Source organism: Acipenser ruthenus, chromosome 10 (assembly GCF_902713425.1).
Source record: "Acipenser ruthenus chromosome 10, fAciRut3.2 maternal haplotype, whole genome shotgun sequence".
In the NCBI taxonomy this organism is placed as follows: Eukaryota; Metazoa; Chordata; class Actinopteri; order Acipenseriformes; family Acipenseridae; genus Acipenser; species Acipenser ruthenus.
This window is the reverse complement of record NC_081198.1, coordinates 5932884-5959788: the sequence shown is the minus strand read 5'-3', so window position 1 is coordinate 5959788 and position 26905 is coordinate 5932884. Positions and strand designations below refer to the sequence as shown.

Sequence of the window (26905 nt, the reverse complement as noted above, 5' to 3'; positions counted from 1 at the left end):
CAAATCCCAATTTCAGACATCATGAGTGTTTTGCAGATATTCAACTGCAGTTCCCGGGAATGGCCGCTTGCTGGAATAATATGTCGTGCTGCATAAACAAAGCCAGCAATTCCTGGACGCGATTCAAATGCCATGCTTTCTACAATTAGCATCTCGAGTCTGCTCCAGCACCCTGGGTCCCTAAATCCAACCACGTTATGCATTTATCCATGCCACATTAAGGGCATGCTGCGTTGTTTGTTCCGAGAAAGGCAAACAATTAGCAAGGCAATCATCTGAGCGAGATGGAGAAAGGAAGAGAGAGAAGAGGGAAAATAAAAATAAATAAAAAACGTTTGCTACATCAAGAAATCTTACATCTCAGCACGTATGCAAATGAACAGTAACTGCACAATAGTGAGAAAGGGGGTAAGAGATTACATTTTTTTTTTCAGTGCTGTAACATCTTCATCTTCACCTCCAGGAAGGACACTGATCCTGTCCTTACAGTGAAATTTGAAATTCAGGCCACCAGTAGGACAGGGCGGAAGTCGCCTGCAGCACCCTTAAGTGCTCTAATTAAAACAGTCATCTAACGTTGACGTTAACCTTTAACATCCTCCTCCTCCCCTCATGTCTGTCAGCCCCATCTCCAATCTGAAACACCTGTTTTTATTCTTCCACTGTCACTCTGTCCCCAGTCCCCTGTGGACAAACAACATTACTCTTAAATGCCTGGTACCCAGGATATGGTTACTTAATTAACAGAATCAATTTTTATCCATTTCAATTAGACTTGGTTTACTTAAAACAGAATCCCCTGTCACCTCTTCCACTGGGTCTGCTACAGAAGCTGTGAAAAGTGACCTGACTTTAAAGCATTTGTGTCATTTAACTTATTTGGGAAGAAAAGGAAGAAGGAAACAAACACAAAAAAGCCCACAAAGTAAACACATACTATAGCATTCACAAAGGCAGACTTTCCCTTTTCACATGGCTTTCTACAGAGAAACGCACATAACTATCTCCAAGGCATTAGCAGTAGTGTTGTCATAGAAACAATAAGAAGGTACAAACAGCTGATAACAATAGGAGAGTTTCTTGAAACCTTTTTTTTTTCTTTCAAATACACTGTACTTAATTCATGAACATGTATTTTGCTTTATAAGAGACAATTTTTAACTCTGTAAAGTGTTTAACTGTTTGAATAAAATAATGTTTTTATTAACAGTACATTAAGAATCTGGGTTTCCACAACTTTAATCACTGTATAACCCTGTACAATAAAGCATTTCAGAGCTTTCCAGTTATCAGAAGTAACGACCACCTCCAATCTGACAAAGAAATTCATTGGTAAAGTCACCACTGAAGGTGATTTGTTTCAGACATAATTAGATTTAAAAGAAATACATCAACAACCAAATGGCACTTTACATTAGGTCACATGCAACCATGAAATAAATCAAAAATCTGTTAAGGCAAAGAAAAAAAAAAAAGCAATTTCTAAAGATCTGATTTTATCTGACCTTGTTTCCTTGTTTGTCAATGGTAAATTCTCTCGGTTTGCACTCTTGTCAATTATGTCTAACTTTAAAAACCAATGGCAGAAGAGTGTTCAATATGAGGCACAGTACTGTAAATGTAACAGCATGTGGTGGTGGGGGATATAGTGAAGAGAGTCAAGGTCAGATAATTTAACTTGAAATGTTACGGAAACCACTGTGGAAACTCCTTAGCATTTGATTGCATTATATCAAAGTGCTTCACAGCAGCCTGTGTTGGTTTTGTGTTTTTTGTGAGATTCACTTTCCTTAGAGACAGGGACTTGATTTATCCTGCCAAGACCATAAGACTTAATACCCAACTACAGTACTGTACTTGCAGAACTGTCGAGCTTGACTGAGCTGGTTCATCTACCCAGGCTGTCCAAATCACACGTAGGACTTGTTAAAATAATTCATACAAATCGACCTGGAAGAAAAGCATTAAAATCAACCAATGAAAAGCTTAAAAGGATACAGTGGAGGCCTGGCAGTGCTTCTCTGTCCAATGATTTTGTTTTGAAAGTTTCAATGAACGTTAAGCCCAGATGTACCATATACTTAATTTTATTAGATCTGTTTAATTCAAGAATATATAGCTTGAATCTCTGCACCAACAAACACCAGTTATGATAGCATTATGACGTGATGGCTGATTACCTCTAGTATGTGCTATCCATTTAGCCTCCACTTGCTGTGCAATGATGCAAGCTTTGCCTGGGAGGTTAATCTTCATCCTCAATTAAAGGTCTCCACAGCCTGTGACAGCTTGCTGCATTCCTTGATTGCTGTGGTTACGCTAAAGCCCCAGCCCTGGACTGGAGATCGATTCATCTCTAATTGCTCAAATCCATGGAAATGTATAAAAAAAAACCCCAAAAAAACACATACTGTAGCAGAGTTGGCGGATAAAATCTGAAATACTGTTTCATAGAAAATTAATTTTATATATTGTTTGCTTTAAGGCGTGTCACAAACAAGAACTTTCAAAATTACCTTGAAATCGGTTTATCTTGACAGTAATAGACCCTTTTGCTGGTGTTACCTCTCATAAATATATTATATTATACTGGAGCTTTTTTTCAGCCCTGTGGAAAGTAAAGATAGATGAATATTTCATGCCACGATTTCTAGACAACAATTATCTTAACGCTAAGCTTATTCCTATGAAAAACAAAAGCATGTTTGCCAAAAGACCAGAAACAAACAATTTGGTTCGAGCATAATGGCGAATGACAACAATAAATTTCACCCTTCAAAAGAAAACCCTATCATTTTTATATCCAAATACTGGAATAGCTAGAATAATTTACACATAAATGCTATTCACGTCTGAAGGCTTTTGACTTCAGCTGAAAGCAATAGGCTATCCAGTCTTGAAGATAATACACTCTGTTCTACCACTGGTTGCATTTTTGTGTTTGACATATAAAAATAATTGCCTTCACTTTCCTGAACTCCTGAAGAGAAAGCCACATGAATGCTCACAAGAGAGTGCACGCTTCCATTTGCCTGGTATTATACAGGCTGTGCCCCGGGAGACACAAGAATAAGAAGTTGGCTCTTTAAGTCCTATAAGTCCCTTATGAGTTTTAGGCAGACAGATACAGTAGGAAAACACACTTATTGGGGGGGGGGGGGGGGGGGGGCACATTCCTGTATAAAACATCCTCATTTTCCTCAAGCCGTCTGAAGCTGGTGAATTCTGATATCACAGTCAAGGGGCTTCAAAGGATACCCACTGCGCTTAGCTGCCTTCACTACCTTCTCTTTTTATCTACAAGCATATATAAAAAAAAAGCCAGTTACGTGGCTGTGTACAGTTGCAGATGACTGAAAAGAAAAGCCTCAGTGTGGCAACAGGCTAAAAAGGGCTGTCAGTTTACTTCAAAATTAACCAGGAGGCTTTAAGGATAGTAAACGTCAGTGGCAATCAAGTCATTAAGATTTTTAAATTAGGACTAACATAACATATTGGGGGGAGGGTGGGGATGACAAAACACAAGTATCTACTGCATTCTTCATTCTTACACTCAATAAGCACAGCTGCATGTTCAAAGTACAAATCATCCCCTACAACAAGAGTACGTGAGCTACAGTACACTCTCACTACATTATCTCATAACAAGACACGCTCAACCAAAGTTAACTATTAATAGCCTGAATGTGGGGCAGCTGTCTTGTCAACGTGAGATTAAGACTTTCACATGGCAAAGAAAACAACCCAGAAATATTCCTTGATTACAATTTGCTGCTGTCAACGGGGGTTTTCGCAAGAGGGAAGCAACTGAATACAGTAATAATTAAATCAGCAGACTGTAGAAAAAAAACAAAACAAGCATGTACTATTGCAGCTTTCCGATACCAGGGTTATACAGTACCTTCCCACTAACCCTAATGACCCTCATCTTTATTCTAAACCCTTCTGCTGTAACACTGCCTCTGATATACAAGTCCTTGGCTTCTTACCACATTAAGCCCCATTAGTACCCCCCCCCCCCCCCCCCAAGTATAGTGTCAACTAATGGGAGTGCAGTACATTGTACTGTACTGAACACACAAACGGGACAGCACATTTTATGGCCTCTGGTGTAGTGGTATAAGTTGTATGTTGTATTTAATGTAAAAGAGAACTTTATGTAAAACTAAAATTTCCCCTTCCCCGGTCGTAAAATGGTTCAGTCCAGAATCAACCGCCACAGAATAATGTGTCTAGGCCTACGGGTGCTGTGTCATGGCGAGAATATTTATCAAAAACTAAAGTGCAGCCGGAGAAATTTGCACCAGTAGCATTAAATGGATTTTACCTTGTTCAGATTTTAGAAATTTCAAAAATGCCAAACAGTATTACAGTATTTCCTTCTGGGGTGGGGTTGTTAACGTAATTCCCCAAATGGTGGTAGGTACTTTACACACCACCCCTTATTCCCCAACCCCTAGTTGACTCTCACAATAATAAGAGGGTTGGGTTAAACGTTACTAATGAATACCTAAGAACCTGCAGTCTTGACAAGTAAATTGAAGTTTTAAATGAACTTAGCCAGGCCTTTTGTACCCTGGCATCGTCTAGCATTTGCTTCACAGAGAGAAAGCGAGAGATACAGAGAGGGAAAGAGATTTTTGTGCGTAAAACAAATCACCCTGAAATAGCTCAAAGGAGGTCGAATTGAATTACAGTCACCATGACAGAAATACAATAGCATTCAAAAGTAGAATTTAATCATTCTTCACCACAGATTTCAAAAAGACCTGCTAGGTTCCAAAGTGCTATTCCACAAAATAGACTCGTGACAAAGTCATTTCAACCCATTTCCCTGACCTTCTCAGGAATACAACTTTCTAAAGCTACAGTAGCTGGAGAGGAGAACTTTTAAAAACAATATTTAACAACAAATGCTTACTTCGGTTTCTTGAAGACTGACTATAAATACAGTATGCAGGGCTCTGCCTAGGGTTTTCATGGCAGTGAGGTGGGTGTGGCTACCAAGCAAAGCTACAGTGTTCGATATGTTTTTGTAATACAGTAGTAAACACACAATTTTACATTTCTACAGCTATGGCCAACAGTTTGACATCACCTAGAATTTTAGGATTGTAACATTATAAAAACAAAAAAACTGTATTAACATCATTTTTATTTAACATCGTATAAATCAAAGAAACTACAGAATCATAAAATCGCAAACGACTAACGGAAGCCATAACAGTGGTACAGTATTTCATGTTAGATTTCGAAATGTCACATTTTTCAATTTGTCAGTTTTTCATTAAGTATATGGAAAACTACAAAGCAATATGTAATTCAATGTGTTAACGTAACATTATTTAGCAGGTTTCATTCGACTTTATAGGGTGATGCAAAATCTTTGGCCATCGCTGTACACGCAGATAGCACCAACTGTTAAGAAAGTTCAGTGTTAAAGATCACTTTAGGTCTAGTAATTATTCACTGAAATTTGCCAGGGATAGGAATTTGTATTTGCTCTGTAATTGTACAGAAGTAGTGAAACACAATCTTAACGTCATTCAAATTAATTTCACTTATCACTATATCATATATATATTTTTTAAATCAATTCATTTTTTCACATTAAAATCACAGATCAAATGTTTGAAAATTATTAAACAAATCAGAAAATTATGGAGAATGGCATCTGGGTGAAAGTTTATTTTTATTTTTTTATATAGTTACCAAAAAAAACCAAAAAAAACATTTGTGTATTTCTTCATTTAGCTATAAAATTAGAAAAAAAACTTCTAAAAGTTTTTTTTCCAGTTCACCATGGCAAGTCTGTCTATCTAAATGGAACATTTAATAGAAACATTTTATTTTAAGAAAATCCTGAAGAAAAAAAAGCTTCAATGCAAATTTAAGTTGAAGCAGATTCAAGCAGGATTGGCTGGTATTTAATGTTTAATTGAACCAAATGCATCCAGGATGTTAAACCTGAAAGCTTTTAAAAGCGGTGTTTAAGATGACTACGCACAATATATATTGTACACTGTAAGTTCTACAATATAAGCTACAGCTGAGTACACACAGGTTTCCAGGGTGCAAGAAACACCTCCATCTATTTTCGATGATCTTTATAAAATGTAATGACTGTTCCGGTCCCATACTGCAAATTCAACTTTTCTTCTATAGTTTAGGCAAGAAAAAGTTGTTGTTCAACAAACACCCTCTGTTACTATATGTACTGTTTGTTATATGTAGCAATCTGAACCAACTTGTGCCAGAAATGATGCATTACTTTTATACTGGGCATTAGTGAAACCTAATCTGTAGAGGCAGCACCGAATTATATTTCAAGTACTGGAGGAACGGAAGGAAAAAAAATCAAAGGTATGCTCTGATAACAAAAAAGGGTATTGCTGGAGACACATTATGGCAGTCAACACTTCATCCAGTTATTTAACTTTGCATTATTCACCACGTAAGGTTATCTAGAAGTAATTCTAAATACGACAGACGTGCTATACATTCAAGATAATTAATGTAGGGCTTGGAACAAGTTAAACCGCATCACAGAACTCAAGGCATGTCAGGTGAACTAGCAATTCATATTCAGATAGGCAATTATCTCAATACAGGGGTGGGGTCTCTGAATAGCCTCCTCTGTACTGCTAATTGCAAACTCAGAAATGAAAATTCAGGTTTCTAAGCAAGATGTGTCAGACCACAGCTGTGCCATACCAGCAGTCAGTGAGAAACAATGTTCTGTGTCAGGGTCGCTAAATGTTTCAGTCAGAATCCTCATTCCATGAAAATGCTTTGCTTTTTACAAGCACTTTTCTTTAAAACCTGAAAATGTATATTTTCCCTTTGTAACTGTCACATTATAGTTTTTGGTAAGTCTGTCTATCTAAATGGAATATTTAATAAAATACAGTATTAGATAGAAACTCTTGTTTTGCACTGTAAAGAAAATCATGATGAACAAAATGCTTTCAGATGCTAATTTAACTCAGGACCAAAAGGTGGTAAATTCTTCAATATGTCATTTTTATTTTATTTTAATTTGTTTCATTTTATTTCACCACAAACTTGTACTCTTTAAATACCATCCCTATGTCGCTTAGTTCACCAACAGTTAAGACTGTAGAGTATATTCCCAGTCAATCACCTACAGTAAACAATTGTAAAATTGGCAGTGAGCATTCTGGAGTAGTGGTTAGGGCTCTGGACTCTTGACCGGAGGATTGTGGGTTCAATCCCTGGTGGTGGACACTGCTGCTGTACCCTTGAACAAGGTACTTTACCTAGATTGCTCCAGTAAAAACTCAGCTGTATAAATGGGTAATTGTATGTAAAAATAATGTGTAAAAAAATAACATAATTGTATGTAAAAATAATGTGATATCTTGTAACAATTGTAAGTTGCCCTGGATAAGGGCATCTGCTAAGAAATAAATAATAGTAAAAAAAAACAGTGTATGAATGAAATCTCCACAAAATGACTGAAACACCACAAGTTTTTCCACCTAAATGAAACGTTCTTTTATTGCTAAAAAAATAAATACGTTTATAGCCAATCAGTTTGCTTTGGGCCTCACTTAGGTTAACACAAAACACCCCGGCTTTTGTAAGTCACTGCATTGCAAAATTAGTTCCATCATTCATCGCATGGCACACAAGAGCACAGATAAAAAATGTGAATATTGTGTTGTAAGTGCATTCTTGAGCCAAGAGGCTGTTCTAGTTGTCAACAGAAAATGTGAAAAGGCTGAAGGATTTGCTGTCCTTACATGTTTGTTGAACCAATTTTTTCTTTGTTTTTACCCAAACTGGCATTTGTTGCAATGCTGTCCAGATCAAATACAGACGATCAGTAACGCAGCTTGTAATGTAATGTGCTTAAATATTTTCATCCCATATTAGGTTTCCTTTTCACTATATCCAATTGGACATGAAAGTGCAGTATGTGCCCCCCCCCCCCCCCAACTCCGAGTCTCATTAGGGCATGTAAGAGATCTGTATTGTTAAAAAAATGTATCATAGGTTTCCATTAACCCCAAAAATACAGTATTATTTTATGTATTGTACCTTTTTCTGCTTCATAAAAGAAAATCTCCATTCTAGTACACACCCTTGAATGTTGTCTGTCAATACCAAGTAAGCCCAATAGGAATAGCATCTAGTCTCCAGTTTGAATGACAAGTTGTACAAATCAAACAACTAGACTGATTACTTTGAATAAGCATGAACACATGTAGTCTACTAGATAGTTTTTAATTACTATTTTATTTTACTTTTTTTAAAAAATTTTATTAAGTTTCGTAAATACATTTTAGCACCCTGACGAACGTTCACTCAACTCCTAATTTAAAAAAAATAAAAAGTTACCGGTACTTTTATTAAGAGATAAAAACAAATCACGTTCGCTTTTATGTAGGAGGTTTCTGAGCTTAAGTGAAGAACAGTTTTCCGGTAAAGCCCTAGGGAATGCTCACGTGATCAATGTGTTCCTGTAGACACTACAGCATTAATTCAAACAAAAAGAAAGTCTGCAACAGTTTAAAAAAAAAAAGTATGGTTTGTCAGTGTTATAGACCATGCTTGGCAGTATCTGAAATTTAGCGAGCATTATTTTAAATTGAATGCTTATAAACTGTAAATATACAGGTATGCCTGGGCTCGCTTTTGTGTCCCAACTTTATTTACTGTGAAATATTGTAAATGCACCGGCCAGTCTACAAAGTTTACTAGTCTTGATTTTTTGTAAGCGATTTACTGTAAAACCTTTCTACTTATATATGTTTGTAAAATTGCTATTAAAAAAAAGAATGCGAAGTGTTTCACGTTCCTGTCATTTCAGATTGGTATTTTTATGAAATAAGTTTTTTTTTTTTTACTTTTTTTTTTTTTTTTTTTTTTAATTACCTTCATAATTAAGACACCAGAGCTAAATTTCTGCGATTTTTCATGCTTCGGTCGCAATTGAGCTGCATTTTTTGAAGATCTCGCCACGATTTATGTAGGGCCTTAATTATTTTCAATATTAACTCAGTGGGAGCACTAAAAATAGCACGAGGAAGCTTTCGTCAACATTTAGATACAACATTAAAACAGAAATAAAAATAATCAGTTTGTGGTTGTACTCACTGTCTGCCACAGACGATAGCACCAGGCAGACCACTAGTGCGGCTACCGGCACCAGCAGCGTCACTGGACAGCGATTAGGCAACATGTTCCAGAGTGGCACTGCTCCTCCGAGTCCTGAGTCTCCGGCTTGTCAGCTCCACGTTCACAAAATCATAGATTAACACCTGGGGGAAGAAACAAACAAGCTGGGTTAGTTTTGAAAACACACACACAAACAAAAAACCCTTCTTTGTCTGTATTTTAGCTACTCTAATACAATATAATCTTATATTTTTACAGCAACCTTTTATAGCACACATTACAGGGCTTAAAGAAATATAAAGGGTGAAGAGATAACGAATGACCCAGAATCCAAGTCAAAGAAATGTGTCATCGGCCTAAATTTCACTGAATCGGCATCGGTAATAGATCTATAAAAGATTTTCATAGTCGAGGTGCATTACAATTGAAGTCTCTGGTGTAAAGAAACAGGAAATACTTTATGAACATATTTTAAAATACTCAGTAACAGTCGTTTGCTTAGTTGCAAAGTACACTGCTCAGGTAAAGGAATACACAACATCTGGTTATAAGAACGCTTTTGACATCAAGCCCAGTGCAGTAACTGAGACTTCCAATCGTCTGAACAACTTACATTAACACTTGGAACTGGAACATAGTGCTGCAGATGGTTGCTGCCTTTTCATTTAAATAAAACTGCACTCCTCCTAGACAAGAGGACAGAGGAGGCCTTCTAGCAAAGCCAAGTGAGAACCCAACCCTCTCTGCATTACCTTTAAAATGTGCATCAGCTGGGATTGTCAAAGAGGAGTACTCTCCAAGGACAGAGGCTCATTGAGAGCACCATTAAGATATTGCGCCCTCCAGACTGTCATATCAATACCAGGAACAGTATAATTACCAGGAACACATACAGCACCCCACTGGGATAGGTTTAGTAATGACAACCAGCTTGCTTAATGTTAACTAACTTTGCAACTGCACTTCCCTAAATTTTAGCTAATTAAATTCTTGGTGACAGCAAGGTTAAGGTTCATAGCAACATTTTAACAAAAATAATGATTATTAATAATGTTCATCTTGGAAAAAGAATACCCACACATGTAATGTAATCTGCCGATACTTAGGACCGGAAACATTTTAATTGCGTGTGTTGCAATTTTACAATTTTGATCATCAGGCATGGTCATCGTTGCTAAGTTTGCACACAGCAGTCTGGTGGATTATGGAATGATGCAATATCAATCTTAGTGTTTAAATCTGTCGTGTCGTTCAAAGTGAATTTTTATACAACATGTAGTACAGTACAATATTGTGTGCTTTCCTGAGGTCATGAGTAAGCGACATCATAAGAATAAACACAGACTATTGTGTGTTATTAAAAAGAACATCACAGTCTGTCACAGGTTTTACTGGTAAAAATGTATAATCAGCTTAGAGAAGCTACTTAACAAAAATCCAATTTGTAGTACCTGTAGTTTTTTTTCTTTGCCTCTGTGAAGGGCAATTTTCCGAACTCAAACCATACAGAAGATATCAAAATTGCATCTTACTGCAATTGTGTATTTTCAAAAAACGTGCTAATGACGGTTGTTTTATTAGCCACAGACAAGGAAGAGGTTGATGTTTGCAAAACAGGCTACAGAAGCCAATGTAATTTCATAGTCTCTGCTAATGCTGTTGTGCTTTTCATTTTATTCAATATGCTTATGGTGTATCTACCGCCTACTATCACAGCGATAACTAATGTACTCTCTCGTACCACAATCTCAAAATAATTGTCTCAAAACATTCACAGCATTTCCAATGTGAATGCAAGCAAAGCAAAGACTGACATATAACTTGGCAGGCTGTTCAAAGGTTACCGTACACACAGTATACAGTAACTATATATATTTCTCTCCAAGTTCATCCCAAAAGCATATATAGTTATAACAGACCAGAAGATCATCTATTGACTGTTGACAGTACAATATGCAATTTTATGAAGATACATCTGAACTGAACCGTGGTACTCGTACATTTTCTAATAAACTGCAAATGAAAATACATCTTCTCCCACATGTGAAATGTCACAGTGATCCGTTATATTTATTTAATTAAATACAACACAGACAAAGGCAAATGGACAAAAATAAAAGTACCATAGGCATACTTTTCCTATTTTTCACAAAAAGAGCCCATTAAAAAAAGGCCATGTTTTATATCCTCCATAAAAAAAATGGTAAACCTGTATTTGCATTTAGCTCACTAACACCTCTGGCTAAAAGGTTTTCGTGACCTTGTAAAGACACCAGTGTGAGATTATAATGTGCAATCTCATTTCACTTTAATATTACAGGGATGGAAATTACCACCGGTTGGTTTTTCAATTTATTCGAGCATTAACTGTAAAGCACACACCCGGAACCTGGGTATTCTCACTCAAAACACAAACTCTTCACAGCGCCGAAGAAAAAGAGATTGCAGTGCACAGTAGCCATCCTCTTTCTCTCAAAAATCTTACAAGGCACTATGTATGTTGTCAATTATTTAGACCACAAGTTGTCAGGTAAGTCAGCAGCACAAAATAACTAAACAAACACAAATACAACTCCAATTTTAACACACTTAGTTTTGATTTACAAACAGTAAAATATTCTCTTCAGCTGCACTTTAGTAAAGCTGGCGTGAAGCAAGTGAAATTCTGTCACTCATTCATAGTGACATTGCTTAACTATAGCTTTTTAATTTGGGCTATATCCAACTTCTTAGGAGCAAACAAAAATTAAAGTTTTCATAGCTGGCTTACACTGTCTGCGGGGGAAACATATCTTGAAAATCTCACCTGACCCCCCTGTCCCTCTCTCCTTAGTTGCTTTTAAGTATCTATTGTTAAGTTAGATTTAAAATAAAAAATAAATAAATAAATAAATAAATTTAAAAAAAAATAATTTAAGACAATGGGTTGTGAAATAGTGAAGGGATCTTTGTAAAAACACGACTCAATGGATAAAAGACAAATGAGATAAAGATCTCGACAGGATAACAATCTTCTGGAAATGTCAAGAGCATTCTTGAAATAATTGTCAATCATTGCTTGAAAGGAAGGTGGCACATTAAAAGCTATTCAAAACACAAAAGAAACTCAAAAGATATGTAGCACACATTATTCATGACAATGAAATCACAAAGACAACACAGGCATATCTAATGACACTTGAGGTTACAGGTTACTCTCTGTAGAACCATCTACAACTAAATGAAGGATTTCAGGGCTAGTATTCTAATAAAAAGACACATTTCAGCTCGGCACAGTACACATTTGAACTGCCTCCAAAACCTGATGTTTTAAACCAGCGCTGTATTACTGTAGAAGCAGGCTCTTTACCATTGTCTGAACACTTCTTCATTTCCCAGTAGAATGCATCATCCACACCCCTGCAATGAATGCGTCAGAAGGAACTTTCTGCATTCAGGCGTTTATGGCTCTTGCTTCTGATAAAAGATCTACACTTACATTTCTGCAAGACACCAGTTGACAGGGGACAGTAGCAATACTGTCATACTAAGCTGTTGCCATACTTGATATTTACCAACAACAGCATGACCTGTTATTTCCTCTTGAAAAGGCATTTTAAGCAATAGCAGGGGGTCCGGAACTACAGTCCTTTATCTAATTAGCAACCTATAGTGACCACATCTGATAACCTATATTAAAAATCAACTCACATGACTCCCAGACAAAGCAGCTAAAAGGGTGCTCTGACCACTGTTTGCTGTCTTTATCTTACTTATAAGTGGACTATACAGCACAAATTCTAGCTGTTTTCATTGTGGAAGAAATAAAAGAGTGGTTTATATAAATGTAAAGCATACAGTACTGTACAGTATGTTACAATCAAACCGTGAAAAGAATGGATAATCAGTCACAAAATGTGTTACAGGTCAGTCAAAATGACATGTGCATGTCTGGGGGAAAAAATGTGTTCTGTAAACCTCTGCTGATGTACTGTTTGTTTTATTATGCAAGATGATTCCCAGGCAAAAGCCCTTTCACAAAACAAATGCATTACACGTATTTCTGCATACACATCAGTCACTTTAAAACATACTGCATGGAGATGCAATTTAAATGATACCATTCAGATATCTGGTTAGTGTTCTGCAGAACAAATTTATAAATAAATCGATCCGTGACACAGTCTGGTGGCTGTGTGTGGTGTTCTCAATACAGGACTACCCACAATGATCCAATTACACTATTGAAAAAAATCATCTACCTATAAATCAATCTTGCTTAGTCAGAAGTCCATGTTGTTAATTAATTTTGCAAAATATTTCTCCTTCAGTGGGAAGAATTAAATAAAACAGCTTGGAAGAATTACACAAGAGAAAGGGTGTGTTTAAATATCTAACGACTGGTGACAGATGGACCGTTCTGTCCCGCACTTGCTGTACGCCTGTGGCGTTTGACAGTCAGGGCATTTTACTGACTATCTTAATGGCTGCAATGGGAGCACTAAATACATCGGGGGCACCAGATTAGATTAATTAGCAGCTAGATTACTGACCTAAACATTTTTACACTGCTACAGTGACCTAAATGCCAACAAAAGTTGTTGACAACAATGAATTAACATTACTTATTTAAAAATGGTCTGATTTTACTATAGCTATTTTAGCCATACTTGTACTATACACAGTCACCCAGTACACAATACTGTCATTGAAGTAATAAAAGAGGCCCCCAACATCAACAATATTGGTGTTAACGCACATTGCGAGATCCATAAAAACAATTAGGGCTCAATATATCCAGCAGCCTGTGGTCACACACAAGCCCATTCGAGCCCAGGGAAATAACAAACAAGCATCTGTCAGGATGCACTACTAGCTTATATTCATGCTTTTATGGGCTTGCAGTGAATCCTTGATGCTCCTCATTCCATTAAACTGGACAGAGGAGGATACAACAAAACCCAATTACTCCACAACCAACACAGTAAAAATATGAGGATCTTGGTGGATATGCTGTAGTACCACAATTACGTTTAGAGTGCATAGGTGCAGCCTTTTCTACAGTTTTAAATCAGAATTGTTGTTCATTGTGATACTGTACAGTATACTAAAATTACAAGACTTATAAAACATAAGCACATTAGCCAAAGGCTACCAATGCTTCTATTACGCTGCAAATCTGGTACTGAATGAGACCCAATTAAACTGATATACTGTAATAGCAGCAGGGCCTATTCTTTACATTACATGTCTTGTATATTAATTAGGCACCCACAAAAAAAAGCTTGTATAAATAGTTTTCTTTCTTTCAGACAGTGGTCATCAATTAAAACACGACAGTACACACAGTTCTAAAATACATTAAAATGTTCAATGCAAAATTACTTCAACTCAGATAAACTTTTTTTTTTTTTTTTTTCAACCTAGCCCATAACCATTTATTTCATATTAGTAAAGACACTATTAGTGTCTTGAATTTGGCTGCAACCCAGCATTGTAAAATAAAGAATGAAATACAAATGATGAAAGGCAACTGAGTTAGCCATGAAAGAACTCAGAAAGCAGCCCCTCCGATTTCTCTTGCCTGCACAGCTGGCTTTCATTATCATTTTTAAAACCCATTTACTTGGCTCTTTCCTTCCGCGTGTGTGAAAAAAAAAGAAAAAAGGGGTTTGCTTCACCAATTCACTTAACATTTCACCCTTCTGTCCCTTGCCCCTTGCCAAGTTACTTGCCTTTAAGCTAATTAAATACCCTGTCCACCCATCCATCTAAAAACCACCATGCCTGCATCTGTTTGAATTAATAGGCTTGGCATCTATTTGGCATTCCAAGTAGATCCGACCCATTTTCTTCAAGAAAGCAGTCCTGAGTTGAGTGCCAATTATGCAATTAAGTAATTAACCTATGCCAATCTGAAAACCTTTGAAATGTTAAAATTAGTTTATTTTGTAATTACTGCAGCACATTACTGAAGAAACAGTGTGTCCCCCTAACACACCATGCTACTGCAGTAACAAACCTGACTGTTTAACTTGCACTGTAAAGTACAGCCATTTCTTTAAAACCTTTTTTTTTTCTTTAAAAGCTTTTGCGCACTGCAAAAGCACAATCTAGAAAAATACATTTGTTTTAAATAGGCAGTCGTAAACTAAACCACAAATATTTGTTTAAAGCTGAAGTACCTGTTACTGTCTCACCAACGCACAACACATGACTGTAATTATAAGAACTATCTTTCATCACCATCTAAAATTGGCTGTAGAGATGTCTTGGGAAGTTGTTGACTCTACACAAGTGTGCACACACAAAGATACGCATGGACCTGCACGAAGTTGGGATTTGAAAGAAAGAGATTCTACCACAAAGTGTATTTTTCTTTATCTTTGTCTGAAGAGCCAAGCAGGTGCCTTCCATTTCTGGAGTGAAATAAAATATTAGATGTAGCAACATCCCACAGCCAGCCAGACAGTTAGGCAGAGAGGCAAGGCTTGATGATGAAAGAACCCAAATGATTAAAAAATAATAATAATAATAATAATAATAATAATAATAATAATAATAATAATAATAATAATAAATGAAAAAACACATAAAATATGGTACTGTAATGGGAATACCTTGCTCTAATAGTAAAAAAAGTGACCTACTGTCCTGTACAGTATGTATTCAGCTCTGTCACAGTAGGAGACTGAAGGAGTTCTGAGGATCATATTAAAAAGGTAATTGCTTTAGTAGATGAATGAATGCAGGCACCTAACCCCTCTTTGTTTGGAATATGCTGAAAGCAGTTGTAATTTATGGAAAACTAGACTGCCGTGGCGACGTGCTTTCAACATTTATTAGGATACCTTTAGATCTCTCATACCCATTTTTATGAGGAACAAAATACAGATCCTTTATTGCAGTTTGTGTTACCATAAAAAAGAAAAAGACTACTAGAGGAATACCACCAATGTTTAATAGTTTTCATGAATTAAAAAAATATAACAAGGGTTTCCAAGAAGCAGGCAGCACTTGTACAAAACCTTACATTTTTTTTTTATTTAATATTTTTACAAAGACCGGTCTATTTCACAAGAAGAATCATGTCCGCCAGATGCAATAGGTATAAAAAAAACACTACGGCCAGTGTGAAAAAAGGAATATAAAAAGAAGCAGAAAACACCACTAAGGTGGTGGTGGTGGAGGCAGTAATTTAGGAATAGATGTGCTGGAGTAATAAGGAATCAAACGTGAGCAGCAGTATATCTGACCTCATCTTGTACAGCACGAAACCACTTCATTTAGCCGCTTTGTTTCTGATCACAGCTACAGTAACAATTATATCATGGATCCCAGCACACAGATCATGTTATAACCACAGTATTAACTACTGCATACAAACGATAGCTGGTGTGGTAGAATAAATGCAGCAGGCAGATAGACATAAGATTATTAATATATTGTTCTGGACAAGTAGGCCAGTTTTAAAAAATGCCTGTATGGGTATTAAAGTGTTAACCACCACTAGACTAAACTGTTTCACCAGCTGCTGTGCAGACAGGTGACAGGTGCAAGAAAACAAAAAAACACAAAACTAGTTTGTAAAATGCAATCATTTTGACACTTCCAGGCACACCAACATACACTGTATACACTACTTTCCCAATGTATTCGGAGGCATATTTAGGACCCACTACATGCTCACACCGCCAGCAGCAGTGACAACTGCACAGTGCATCATGCCTCACTTCATTTCCAAGATATTGTCCTTCTTCCCTTATCAAAAGAAAAGGCATCAAACCTTACCTTGTTAAAACTTCAGAATAACCCCAGACAGTTGATTCAATATTTCATAATACTTAAGTCAGACCCACCTATGGATACAGTCAATCAACTGCTTTCCAGCCTCGCTCAGGGAAATGGCAGATCGTTCAGTACTACAGTCTAACCCCCTTCATATGACAGTCCGAATCACTGGAAGGCAACAGCATTACAATGTAACGCAGCTCGATTACACTCGGATGGAAGCGTGCAGGTATGCTTAACAGTAACTCCCCTTGTCTGCTCAAACTGTACTGTAGTGGAGGAACAGCTGCCCCTGGCAGCAGCAGCGGTGGTGGTTAGCAAGCTCATCACTGATCGCGCACTGGCACATTAGCTCTTGTCTCAGCGGGACGCGTATTTCACCTGTTAACAGGCCACACTGAAAAGAGCTAAAACTAGATAGAGTTGTATATACATCCATTCTCTAGAGGACAGATTTGTAATGCAAAAGAGCAGGCTGAAAGATGCAAACCGCGGATACATGGAAGCAAATCAGAACCACACTAATTAAACAAAACCCTGGTCCCTGTGCAGAAAAGAAACAAATTGCAGCCGCAGTCAGTCATTCACCTCCCCTTTCTAGATGTAACCCTCCCAGGCCTTCAGACTGTACAACAAGCCCCCTCCTTCAAGATTAGGATGGATTGCTGGAGTTTGAGAAAAGCAAACTGCTATTAGAAGCTATCACTGTGGGCCCATTTGCAGAGTTGTGAGAAGCTTTAATTATAAGAAGGGTGTTGCAAGCCATTATTGTTAGCTGATAATTGGTGACCTTCCACTAGATGTGCAGGATCTCTGGCAGTGGCTCTATCAAAATCCTTTACAAAAGAAATGCCTTCAGGTTTGTCGTCAGCATTTAATTGCTCTCAGGGAACTTTCTCTCTCCCTAGCCATCATGTAAGGACATATAAATTGTGGTTTGTGTTATTTTGTTTTATCTTGTTAAACAGGTTGAACCTTTTGACTGAACCCTAGTACACATTCCAGTTCCATATACATTCCATATTATATATATATATATATATATATATATATATATATATATATATATATATATATATATATATTTACACACACACACACACACACACACACACAGTACTGTGCAAAAGTTTTAGGCAGGTGTGAAAAAATGCTGTAAAGTAAGAACGCTTTCAAAAATAGACATGTTAATAGATTATATTTATCAATTAACTAAATGCAAAGTGAGTGAACAGAAGAAAAATCTAAATCAAATCCATATTTGGTGTGACCACCCTTTGCCTTCAAAACAGCATCAATTCTTCTAGGTATACTTGCACAAAGTCAGGGATTTTGTAGGCATATAGTCAGGTGTATGATTAAACAATTATACCAAACAGGTGCTAATGATCATCAATTAAATATGTAGGTTGAAACACAATCATTAACTGAAACAGAAACAGCTGTGTAGGAGGAATAACACTGGGTGAGGAACAGCCAAACTCAGCTAACAAGGTGAGGTTGCTGAAGACAGTTTACTGTCAAAAGTCATACACCATGGCAAGACTGAGCACAGCAACAAGACACAAGGTAGTTATACTGCATCAGCAAGGTCTCTCCCAGGCAGAAATTTCAAGGCAGACAGGGGTTTCCAGATGTGCTGTCCAAGCTCTTTTGAAGAAGCACAAAGAAACGGGCAACGTTGAGGACCGTAGACGCAGTGGTTGGCCAAGGAAACCTACTGCAGCAGATGAAAGACACATCATGCTTAGTTCCCTTCGCAATCGGAAGATGTCCAGCAGTGCCATCAGCTCAGAATTGGCAGAAAACAGTGGGACCCTGGTACACCCATCTACTGTCCGGAGAAGTCTGGTCAGAAGTGGCCTTCATGGAAGACTTGCGGCCAAAAAGCCATTCCTCCGACATGGAAACAAGGCCAAGCGACTCAACTATGCACGAAAACACAGGAACTGGGGTGCAGAAAAATGGCAGCAGGTGCTCTGGACTGATGAGTCAATATTTGAAATATTTGGCTGTAGCAGAAGGCAGTTTGTTCGCCGAAGGGCTGGAGAGCGGTACACGAATGAGTGTCTGCAGGCAACAGTGAAGCATGGTGGAGGTTCCTTGCAAGTTTGGGGCTGCATTTCTGCAAATGGAGTTGGGGATTTGGTCAGAATTAATGGTCTCCTCAGAAGTACAGGCAGATACTTATCCATCATGCAATACCATCAGGGAGGCATCTGATTGGCCCCAAATTTATTCTGCAGCATGACAACGACCCCAAACATACAGCAAAAGTCATTAAGAACTATCTTCAGCGTAAAGAAGAACAAGGAGTCCTGGAAGTGATGGTATGGCCCCCACAGAGCCCTGATCTCAACATCATCGAGTCTGTCTGGGATTACATGAAGAGAGAGAAGCAACTGAGGCTGCCTAAATCCACAGAAGAACTGTGGTTAGTTCTCCAAGATGTTTGGGCCAACCTACCTGCCGAGTTCCTTCAAAGACTGTGTGCAAGTGTACCTAGAAGAATTGATGCTGTTTTGAAGGCAAAGGGTGGTCACACCAAATATTGATTTGATGTAGATTTTTCTTCTGTTCACTCACTTTGCATTTTGTTAATTGATAAATATAAACTATTAACATGTCTATTTTTGAAAGCATTCTTACTTTACAGCATTTTTTCACACCTGCCTAAAACCTTTGCACAGTACTGTATATATATATATATATATATATATATATATATATATATATATATATATATAAATATAAATGAATAAATAATAAAATAAATAAATAAAGAACGTAAAAATCACCCAGTCAGTGATTGCTAAGATTTGAAGGGAACTAAGAAGTGTGACTCCACATTGTAAAATTAGAGAGTTCATTATCCTGTACGTCAAACTATTTAAACAGGGCAGTGCTCAATGCCTGAAGTACTGAATAAACCTGCAGACTTCATGGAGGAAAGGAGAGGATCAATACAACCTTGAACTTTGACCTTCATTAAACAGCACACAACCACACACTGCATGTGGCTGAAGTCCTTATTAAAAGGCAGCAACTCCTGTGTGGTGCCCCTTCACTTACACCTAACCAGACTAAATCTCAGGGCTTTAAAAGCTTCCTCACAAGGTGAGTACAACCTGTAGTCATTAGGACAATCACAAGTCAAACCAACAATGAATTCAGCAGCTGTAATGTAACTTTATTTTTTTTTATACTATGGTCAATTATAAATTCTACCCGTTTTTTTCCCTATTAAATCTGAAATGCCCACTGCTACTACAGTACCCACTTTACAATCAGGAAGCCTGAAGATCAACAGGCAAACTCTTTATATACCTTCCAGCCTAAGAACCGGATGTTACTATGGTACTGGGCTCTGGGAATTGCTTATTTTATCAGTGGCAAGCAATTATTGCCACAACAGTGTAGTGGTGTGTACCTTTTAAGCGACAGTGCCCGTCGATGATGGTTCTACCATGTGATAGTGGACCACAACAGGACAGTTATGCATGCCGAGCCAAAGGCTAGGGCACTAACGAAAGTCAAGGTCAACTATCACATGGTAGAGCCATCAAAGAGACGGCACAAATCGCCATTAGAAAATGATTTTTACCATTGTTTTCTTTAGAGCAATATTATTGAACTCTCGAACTGTCCGCGTCTCCCTTTGTTGTTATTGAAAGATTCTGTGTCTATGCTCCAGTCGACCTGACCGTTTGTGATTGGCTCTCGGCAGTTGCAGGTACAGGATTGGTTTTCGATGTAAAGTATTGCTTGGCTGGTTTTGGTGGATAATAAAAAGAATTTGGACCAATTGTGTCTTTGTTTAGTATTTACTGTCCAATAGAGCTATGTTTAAACATATACAGCAAGCCAGCACTTGCACGAATTGATTTTAAATTTGATTCACAGTTGGTGCTAAGACGTTTCAGCAGGCATCTAACGCCAATTAGAGCCCGCTAGAACTGGAAGCTGATTGGCTGACGGTACTGAATCGTTTTCTAATAAAATATAGCATACTAAAAAATTGGTGAGCTTTGTAAGACTATAGGACTATTTGCATTTTTACGGACATACAAATATTATGGGGTGACCCAATATTATTGTACAGTAGCCACTGACACTACACCGTTAGTATCACAGACATCATCCAAGACAAAATGTGCATTAACTTTCTGGGTAAAAAAACATAAAGGGAAGCTAAATAAAACAATAAAAAACGGGGTGATTTACAGCATCAGCCATTTAATAAATCACAGCTTTTGTTGTTACTGTAGCTCTTTTTGAAAGCAGTGTTGTGCCTCCTAATCTTTCTGTCACGATGAAGCTACCCTCCAAATAATGTAACCCTCATAATCTCCGTACATATCTCCAACTCTCTCCCTCCCTTTACTTCTCTCTCACAAATTCTCTTCAATAGAATATTAGTGCGGTAGCCTCAGACAGGCTTCACCTGCAGTAGAGACAACTCCCAGACTATCAATTACTTCAATCATCACACAAACTCCACTTCAGACAGAGAGGGAAGACACACCCCTTTCTCTATCCACACTCTGATATCTTTCTGTTTTTACAGCACGTCACTTTCTTCTGAACTCGTTGACTTTAATCATTCAGGACTGTTTTTTTTTTTCTTTCTTTTTAACCACAGTAAACTGATATCATGATGGCTATTACTGTATAGTGCTGTTCTGTGTCTTTAGAATGCTAAATAATCCACTAGAAAACATTTGGACAACCAGATGCTTAACAGAGGCCCTCCAGCTCCTCACCTGTGAAATCTTGTCCTATTTCCAGCCTGTGCTGTTTGACGTTGAATGCCATTAACCATGGAAGACAATGAAAGGCAATGCCGCACAAATCGCTTTGGGTGACAACATTGTTTTCTGCCTGGAATTCAAAGATAACCTATAAATGGTTTAGTACTGTTTAGTACTATGGCTCAAAAATCCTCATGACCAAAATTGGGGTCCGATCAGCCTTAGCTATGTTGTATTTTCAGATGTTAAATTTCCCGGTTAAGCTTCATTCTTGGTTCAACGGGACCTATACGTTGGCAATTTGTGTGTGCAGAGCGGGGGTGTAGTAAACCTGCCAGAGTAATAAGTCCATCAGCAGGTTCATCTATCACCCATACAGCGGCCCCTGGGTGGGCATGGATACATGATAAAAGTACTTTTTCCATCAACTGTGAAGAGCCAGCGCCTGCTCCTCTCAAGTGTCTGCTCCACTTTCATCAAGGGCAAATGAGGTGTAACTGGAATCCTGAGTTCTCAGTAACACAAGCCGCCTCTGCCGTCGATACTTGAAAGGAGGATAGAGTTCTTCTGTGTAGTGAGGTCATTACCAGGTGCTTTTAATTACTGCTATTATCAGCAAATCAGGAAATGGCTGCAGGGCTGCTTGTTTACAGAGGTGTTAACCACACAGGATTCACCAGCAGGATCTGCCAAGTGAATCCTCTTTGGGGGGGGGGGTCTCGGTGGAGCTGAAAGCTTGAATAGTACACTGTAGAAACTTTCTCCAGCACTTAATGACATTATACAGTTCTGTGCATCTCCCTTTCCTCTGGATTAGATACACATTATTATAAACTGGTTGAATTTGCTATTGCTATCCTTGGATTCTGAGAAGCAATTTAAATTTGCTTTGAGGTTGGGTTGGGATATTTGTGAAACCATCAAGCAATCTCTTATACACACACACAAAAAAAGAATCAAATCTAATTTGAATACACACAATCACTGCACAAATCAAAACGACAATATATATTATACTGTAGTATAAACTAAGAAATGAATCAATGTGTCTTCCATTTTTGGTTCCATAATGCACTTTTCAGGGGGTTACTGAAAACACACTATAAATGCTTAACATTATTGAGTATTTGAATATTCTTTGTCTTGAACCCTTGTCTACATAACACTGCTAAAATCCATTTTTAGACCAGGATCTATGTGGGCTGCTGTGGGATTTCAATGTCTTTGCAACTCCGCTCCCTGCCCCTGTGCCCACCAGGATGCAGTGATTGTGTATGTCCCTCGGTAGCAAAGCTATAAATAAAAACGCTAATGAAATGAAATTTATCTCAATTCATCTTTCTAAACAAGCGGGGCTGTCACAGGACCTCCATTTTAAGGGTGACTTTGGAACAAAAGATTAGAATCAGCAACAATAACAAACAAACGAACCAGGTCTCTCGTGTGTTTTCTGGTCCTTAAAATGGAGCACATGTTTAAGATACAGTAGTCCCTGGCTAATACAGACTCATATGCTGTACATTTGGATATGCCAGAAACAACATATGTCCCCCAATTCTGCCAAGAAATAAATAATAATAACAATAATAATAATAACCAGTTAAGTGTGACGCTAGATCACTCTGAATGGCATGATCCAAATAGACACACAATGCTGTTATACTTACACCAAAGACAGGACAAAAAAAAAGATAAAACAGATACAAGTAGCCTACTAAATCGCTAAGCTTAAGAACACGATTAAGAGAGCATATAAACTCATTCTAACTAACTGTGATCAAACGTTCGGAAAAGGGAGAGAAGCTTTCAGATCATTTAAAATTCAAGATGTGGACTACAATAATACAAATTCTGAATTTGATGTCTTTATATTGTTTTTTGGACAGAAAAGAAAGTCTATGTACATTTTTAAATTATTTATTTCTGTAAAGTGTTTGCAGTATATGTAACGTACTGTATAGTATTATAACTTTGTTAATTGTGTACTAAATTAGTTTAAATTAAAAAAAAATCCTTCATTATGTTTTGCATTGTACAGTGCAGCAGCAGGATTTAGTTTGTGTTACCGGTAGCTGAGGTATTCATTAGAATTTACTACTGTACTGTATAGGCCTAGTGTACAGATTTATATTTTTACTTCATGTCAAGTGTATATTAATGTTATTTCAGCGCAATGATTTATGCATTTCAAATAAATTGAGCACTATAAATTTTTTTTTTTTTTAAACCGAATATTTAGTATTTTGGACAACATGCATGTCTCCAGACATGTCTGGTTTAGCGAGGGACTACTGTACTGGCATTTAGAATAAAAGACAGAACTACTGTTACTTGGGACCAAAATATTTGGCGAATCACACCCATAAAACCTTTTTAAACTGTTGGCGACCTGTTGCAAAAAACAAAGTATGTATTGTTAGTGGAATTTGATTTTGTGCCAAAAATGTTTGCTTTTTTTTTTCATATGTGAAAACACATAATAAAAGGTTTGCAAATATTGATGTCTTTACAGTATCTGAGAACCGTACGTTAACAACAGACCCCTTTGCAGACTTATGTTTTAAAGTGTAAAAATAAAAGCCACGACCACCACAGTAACTTTGTTTTCACTACGGTTGCCACATGATTTTCTTGATTAAAAAAACAAAACAAACAACAAAAAAAAAAAAAAACAGTGAGAAGTAAATGTGTACATTTAGCTATGCAGTAGATACACATTGTACATACATTCAATTCACATTGCTTTAGGTCAACAACATATTATTATTTTTTATTATTTTTTTATTTCTTAGCAGACGCCCTTATCCAGGGCGACTTACAATTGTTACAAGATATCACATTATACATTATTTCACATTATACAGATATCACATTTTTACATACAATTACCCATTTATACAGTTGGGTTTTTACTGGAGCAATCTAAGTAAAGTACCTTGCTCAAGGGTACAACAGCAGTGTCCCCCACTGGGGATTGAACCCACAACCCACAAGAGTCCAGAGCCCTAACCACTACTCCACACTGCTGCCCTACAATAAAAATACAGTTTTCTGCATCTGTTTAGATTGTTTGACTTTGTTTAACTTATACCGCAGCAGTATGATTCATTTCATATTTAATGTGCAGGATTGTAGATTTGCTTAGCAACATATGTTGCCAAAAAAAGAAAGAAAAAAATAAGTATTTGAAAAACTGGTTTCAACCAGATGTACTCAAGATGTTTCATTTAGAATTAAAATGAGACTTCAAGAGCAAGGAGATTTCATCTATTACTAGGAAGATTCTCAGCCAGCCCCTATTGAATAATATATTTTGCTAAATATGTCACCAGATTTAATTTACATAATAAATACTGTATGATGGTTAAGCTACACTAATTTATATTCCGTGTTTGTAGTTGGTCATGCATTAAAACACATTAAAAAGGGCTGCTTAGCACCCCTAATAACTTGTTAATAACAGCTTATCGGTTTAAAAAACAAATTAATATATTAATTAATGTTTTAGGTATAAAATAAATTAAAACTATACAAAATGTTTAACCTGGAAGAAAGCCGTCTCACATGGCTACTTTGGTCAGTCTCTTGTACTGTAAGAATAAAAGGAGTGGGAGAGCTTTGGGTTGTGAGAAAGAGAGTGGGAGATTTAGAGCCAAGGGCACAAAACTGCTACAGGGATTGTAAGGCATATATATATATATATATATATATATATATATATATATATATATATAATTTTTCTTTTAATCAATTGTCAGTTTACTGTGTGAAATTATTTTTGTACTACAATGCTTTTGTAATGGTCTAGAACCAGTCAGTCAAATAATAATAATAATAATAATAATAATAATAATAATAATAATAATAATAATAATAATAATAATAATAAATTATTATTAGTAGTAAAATGCGTGGCCTTATCCATTTCTTACAAAAACACATGCTATATATTATTTATAAAAAACCAGATCCCTGCTAGCCCTTCGCAACCACAAATAAACTTCAGAAAGCCCAGGGTATCTAAAGCCTTGATACTGAAGAAATCAGAAATAGCAAAAAAAATAAACCCAAATGCTTACCACTTACTGTACTGCAAGTCATACAAGATCAAGGGGCAATTTAAGTGTTTTACAACACCAAATGGAAATTCAGAAAGTAAAAGTAATCTCATTAAGGCTAGACAAATGGCACAGCTGCCTTTTGAAGCCACGTCAGCAAGGACTACTGTTGATGTCACAGGCTAATCGTAGAATAGGATTTAGAGTCTGTTATGCCAACGCCCTCGGCAGTACAAAGATCAGCCAGGAAACGGACTCACACATTACAGGTACCTGCAATAGTCTAGGAAATAATTCACCAATATTTCACACCTGTCTGCTCTTAAAGTAAAGAATACCAGTTAGTAAGGGGACAAGAAAAAAAACTAATCCTAAATCTTGAAAGATTTTTTTGTTTTTTTGACAGGATTAGCAATATTGACCAGGAACAATCCAAACCAATTCCATAAACATTTATACAAAGTGTGCGTCATTTTAATGGTTGCCTTGAGAACCTTTGCAATGGTTCTTAACAAAAACCAAGAGTCACAACACAGACCGTGGTGATAAAAATGGGTTCGTAAAGTGAAATTAAAAGGTCAATTTAATTTTAGTGTGTGTGGGGGGCTCTGCCAACACTTTTACAGTCAGCTCTTTGAGGCGTCATCACCGTTTTCATTCAGAAGTTTATTACTGTTAGATTTGCTGCTGCCTGGATTAAGCACAACCTGGCATGTTTGAGTAATTAAAAAAAGCCACAGAAACAAAAAAGGAGAATGAGAAGAAGTCAAGGAAAGGTTGCGCTCTAGAGTAAAACCAGCATCTTCTTAAACCCCCCCGCTGGCCCTCACTAGCACGGTAACCTCGCTGGCATCAAGGTGAAATTGTGTTGCACTTCAACACTTATTAATGCAGCTCTGTTCTTTTCTGTCTATCCAGTACTGCAGCTGTGATTATTCACAATACCATCCAATGTCAAAATGGGGAGAGAAGTCAATTTTCAGCACTTTTCCTTTGTTTATTACCACCCCCAAAGCAAATTATTGTTGATAGTACCAGTACAAACAGCCTCCCTAAAAAACTCAACATTTTTTGTGTGTGTTTTCTATTTTGCAAATAGCAAAAATAACTTTCAGAATTCTCTCGTACATCAATTAATGAAAACCACAAACAACATACTGTGCAGTAATCTTGCATCTGTTT

At 37.0% G+C, this 26905-nt stretch overlaps 1 protein-coding gene across 11 annotated transcripts in view; it reads right to left on the bottom strand.

The window, feature by feature from the left end:
• Positions 1-26905, bottom strand: part of LOC117408471 (receptor-type tyrosine-protein phosphatase F-like) — a 169019-nt gene that overhangs the window by 105889 nt on the left and 36225 nt on the right. For all 11 annotated transcript variants that reach the window (XM_034013498.3, XM_059031591.1, XM_059031592.1 and 8 more), the window contains exon 2: positions 9124-9287. In XM_034013498.3, coding sequence (XP_033869389.1) covers positions 9124-9208 — 85 coding nt within the window. In that variant the 5' untranslated portion in view covers positions 9209-9287. The remainder of the gene's footprint in view (positions 1-9123; positions 9288-26905) is intronic.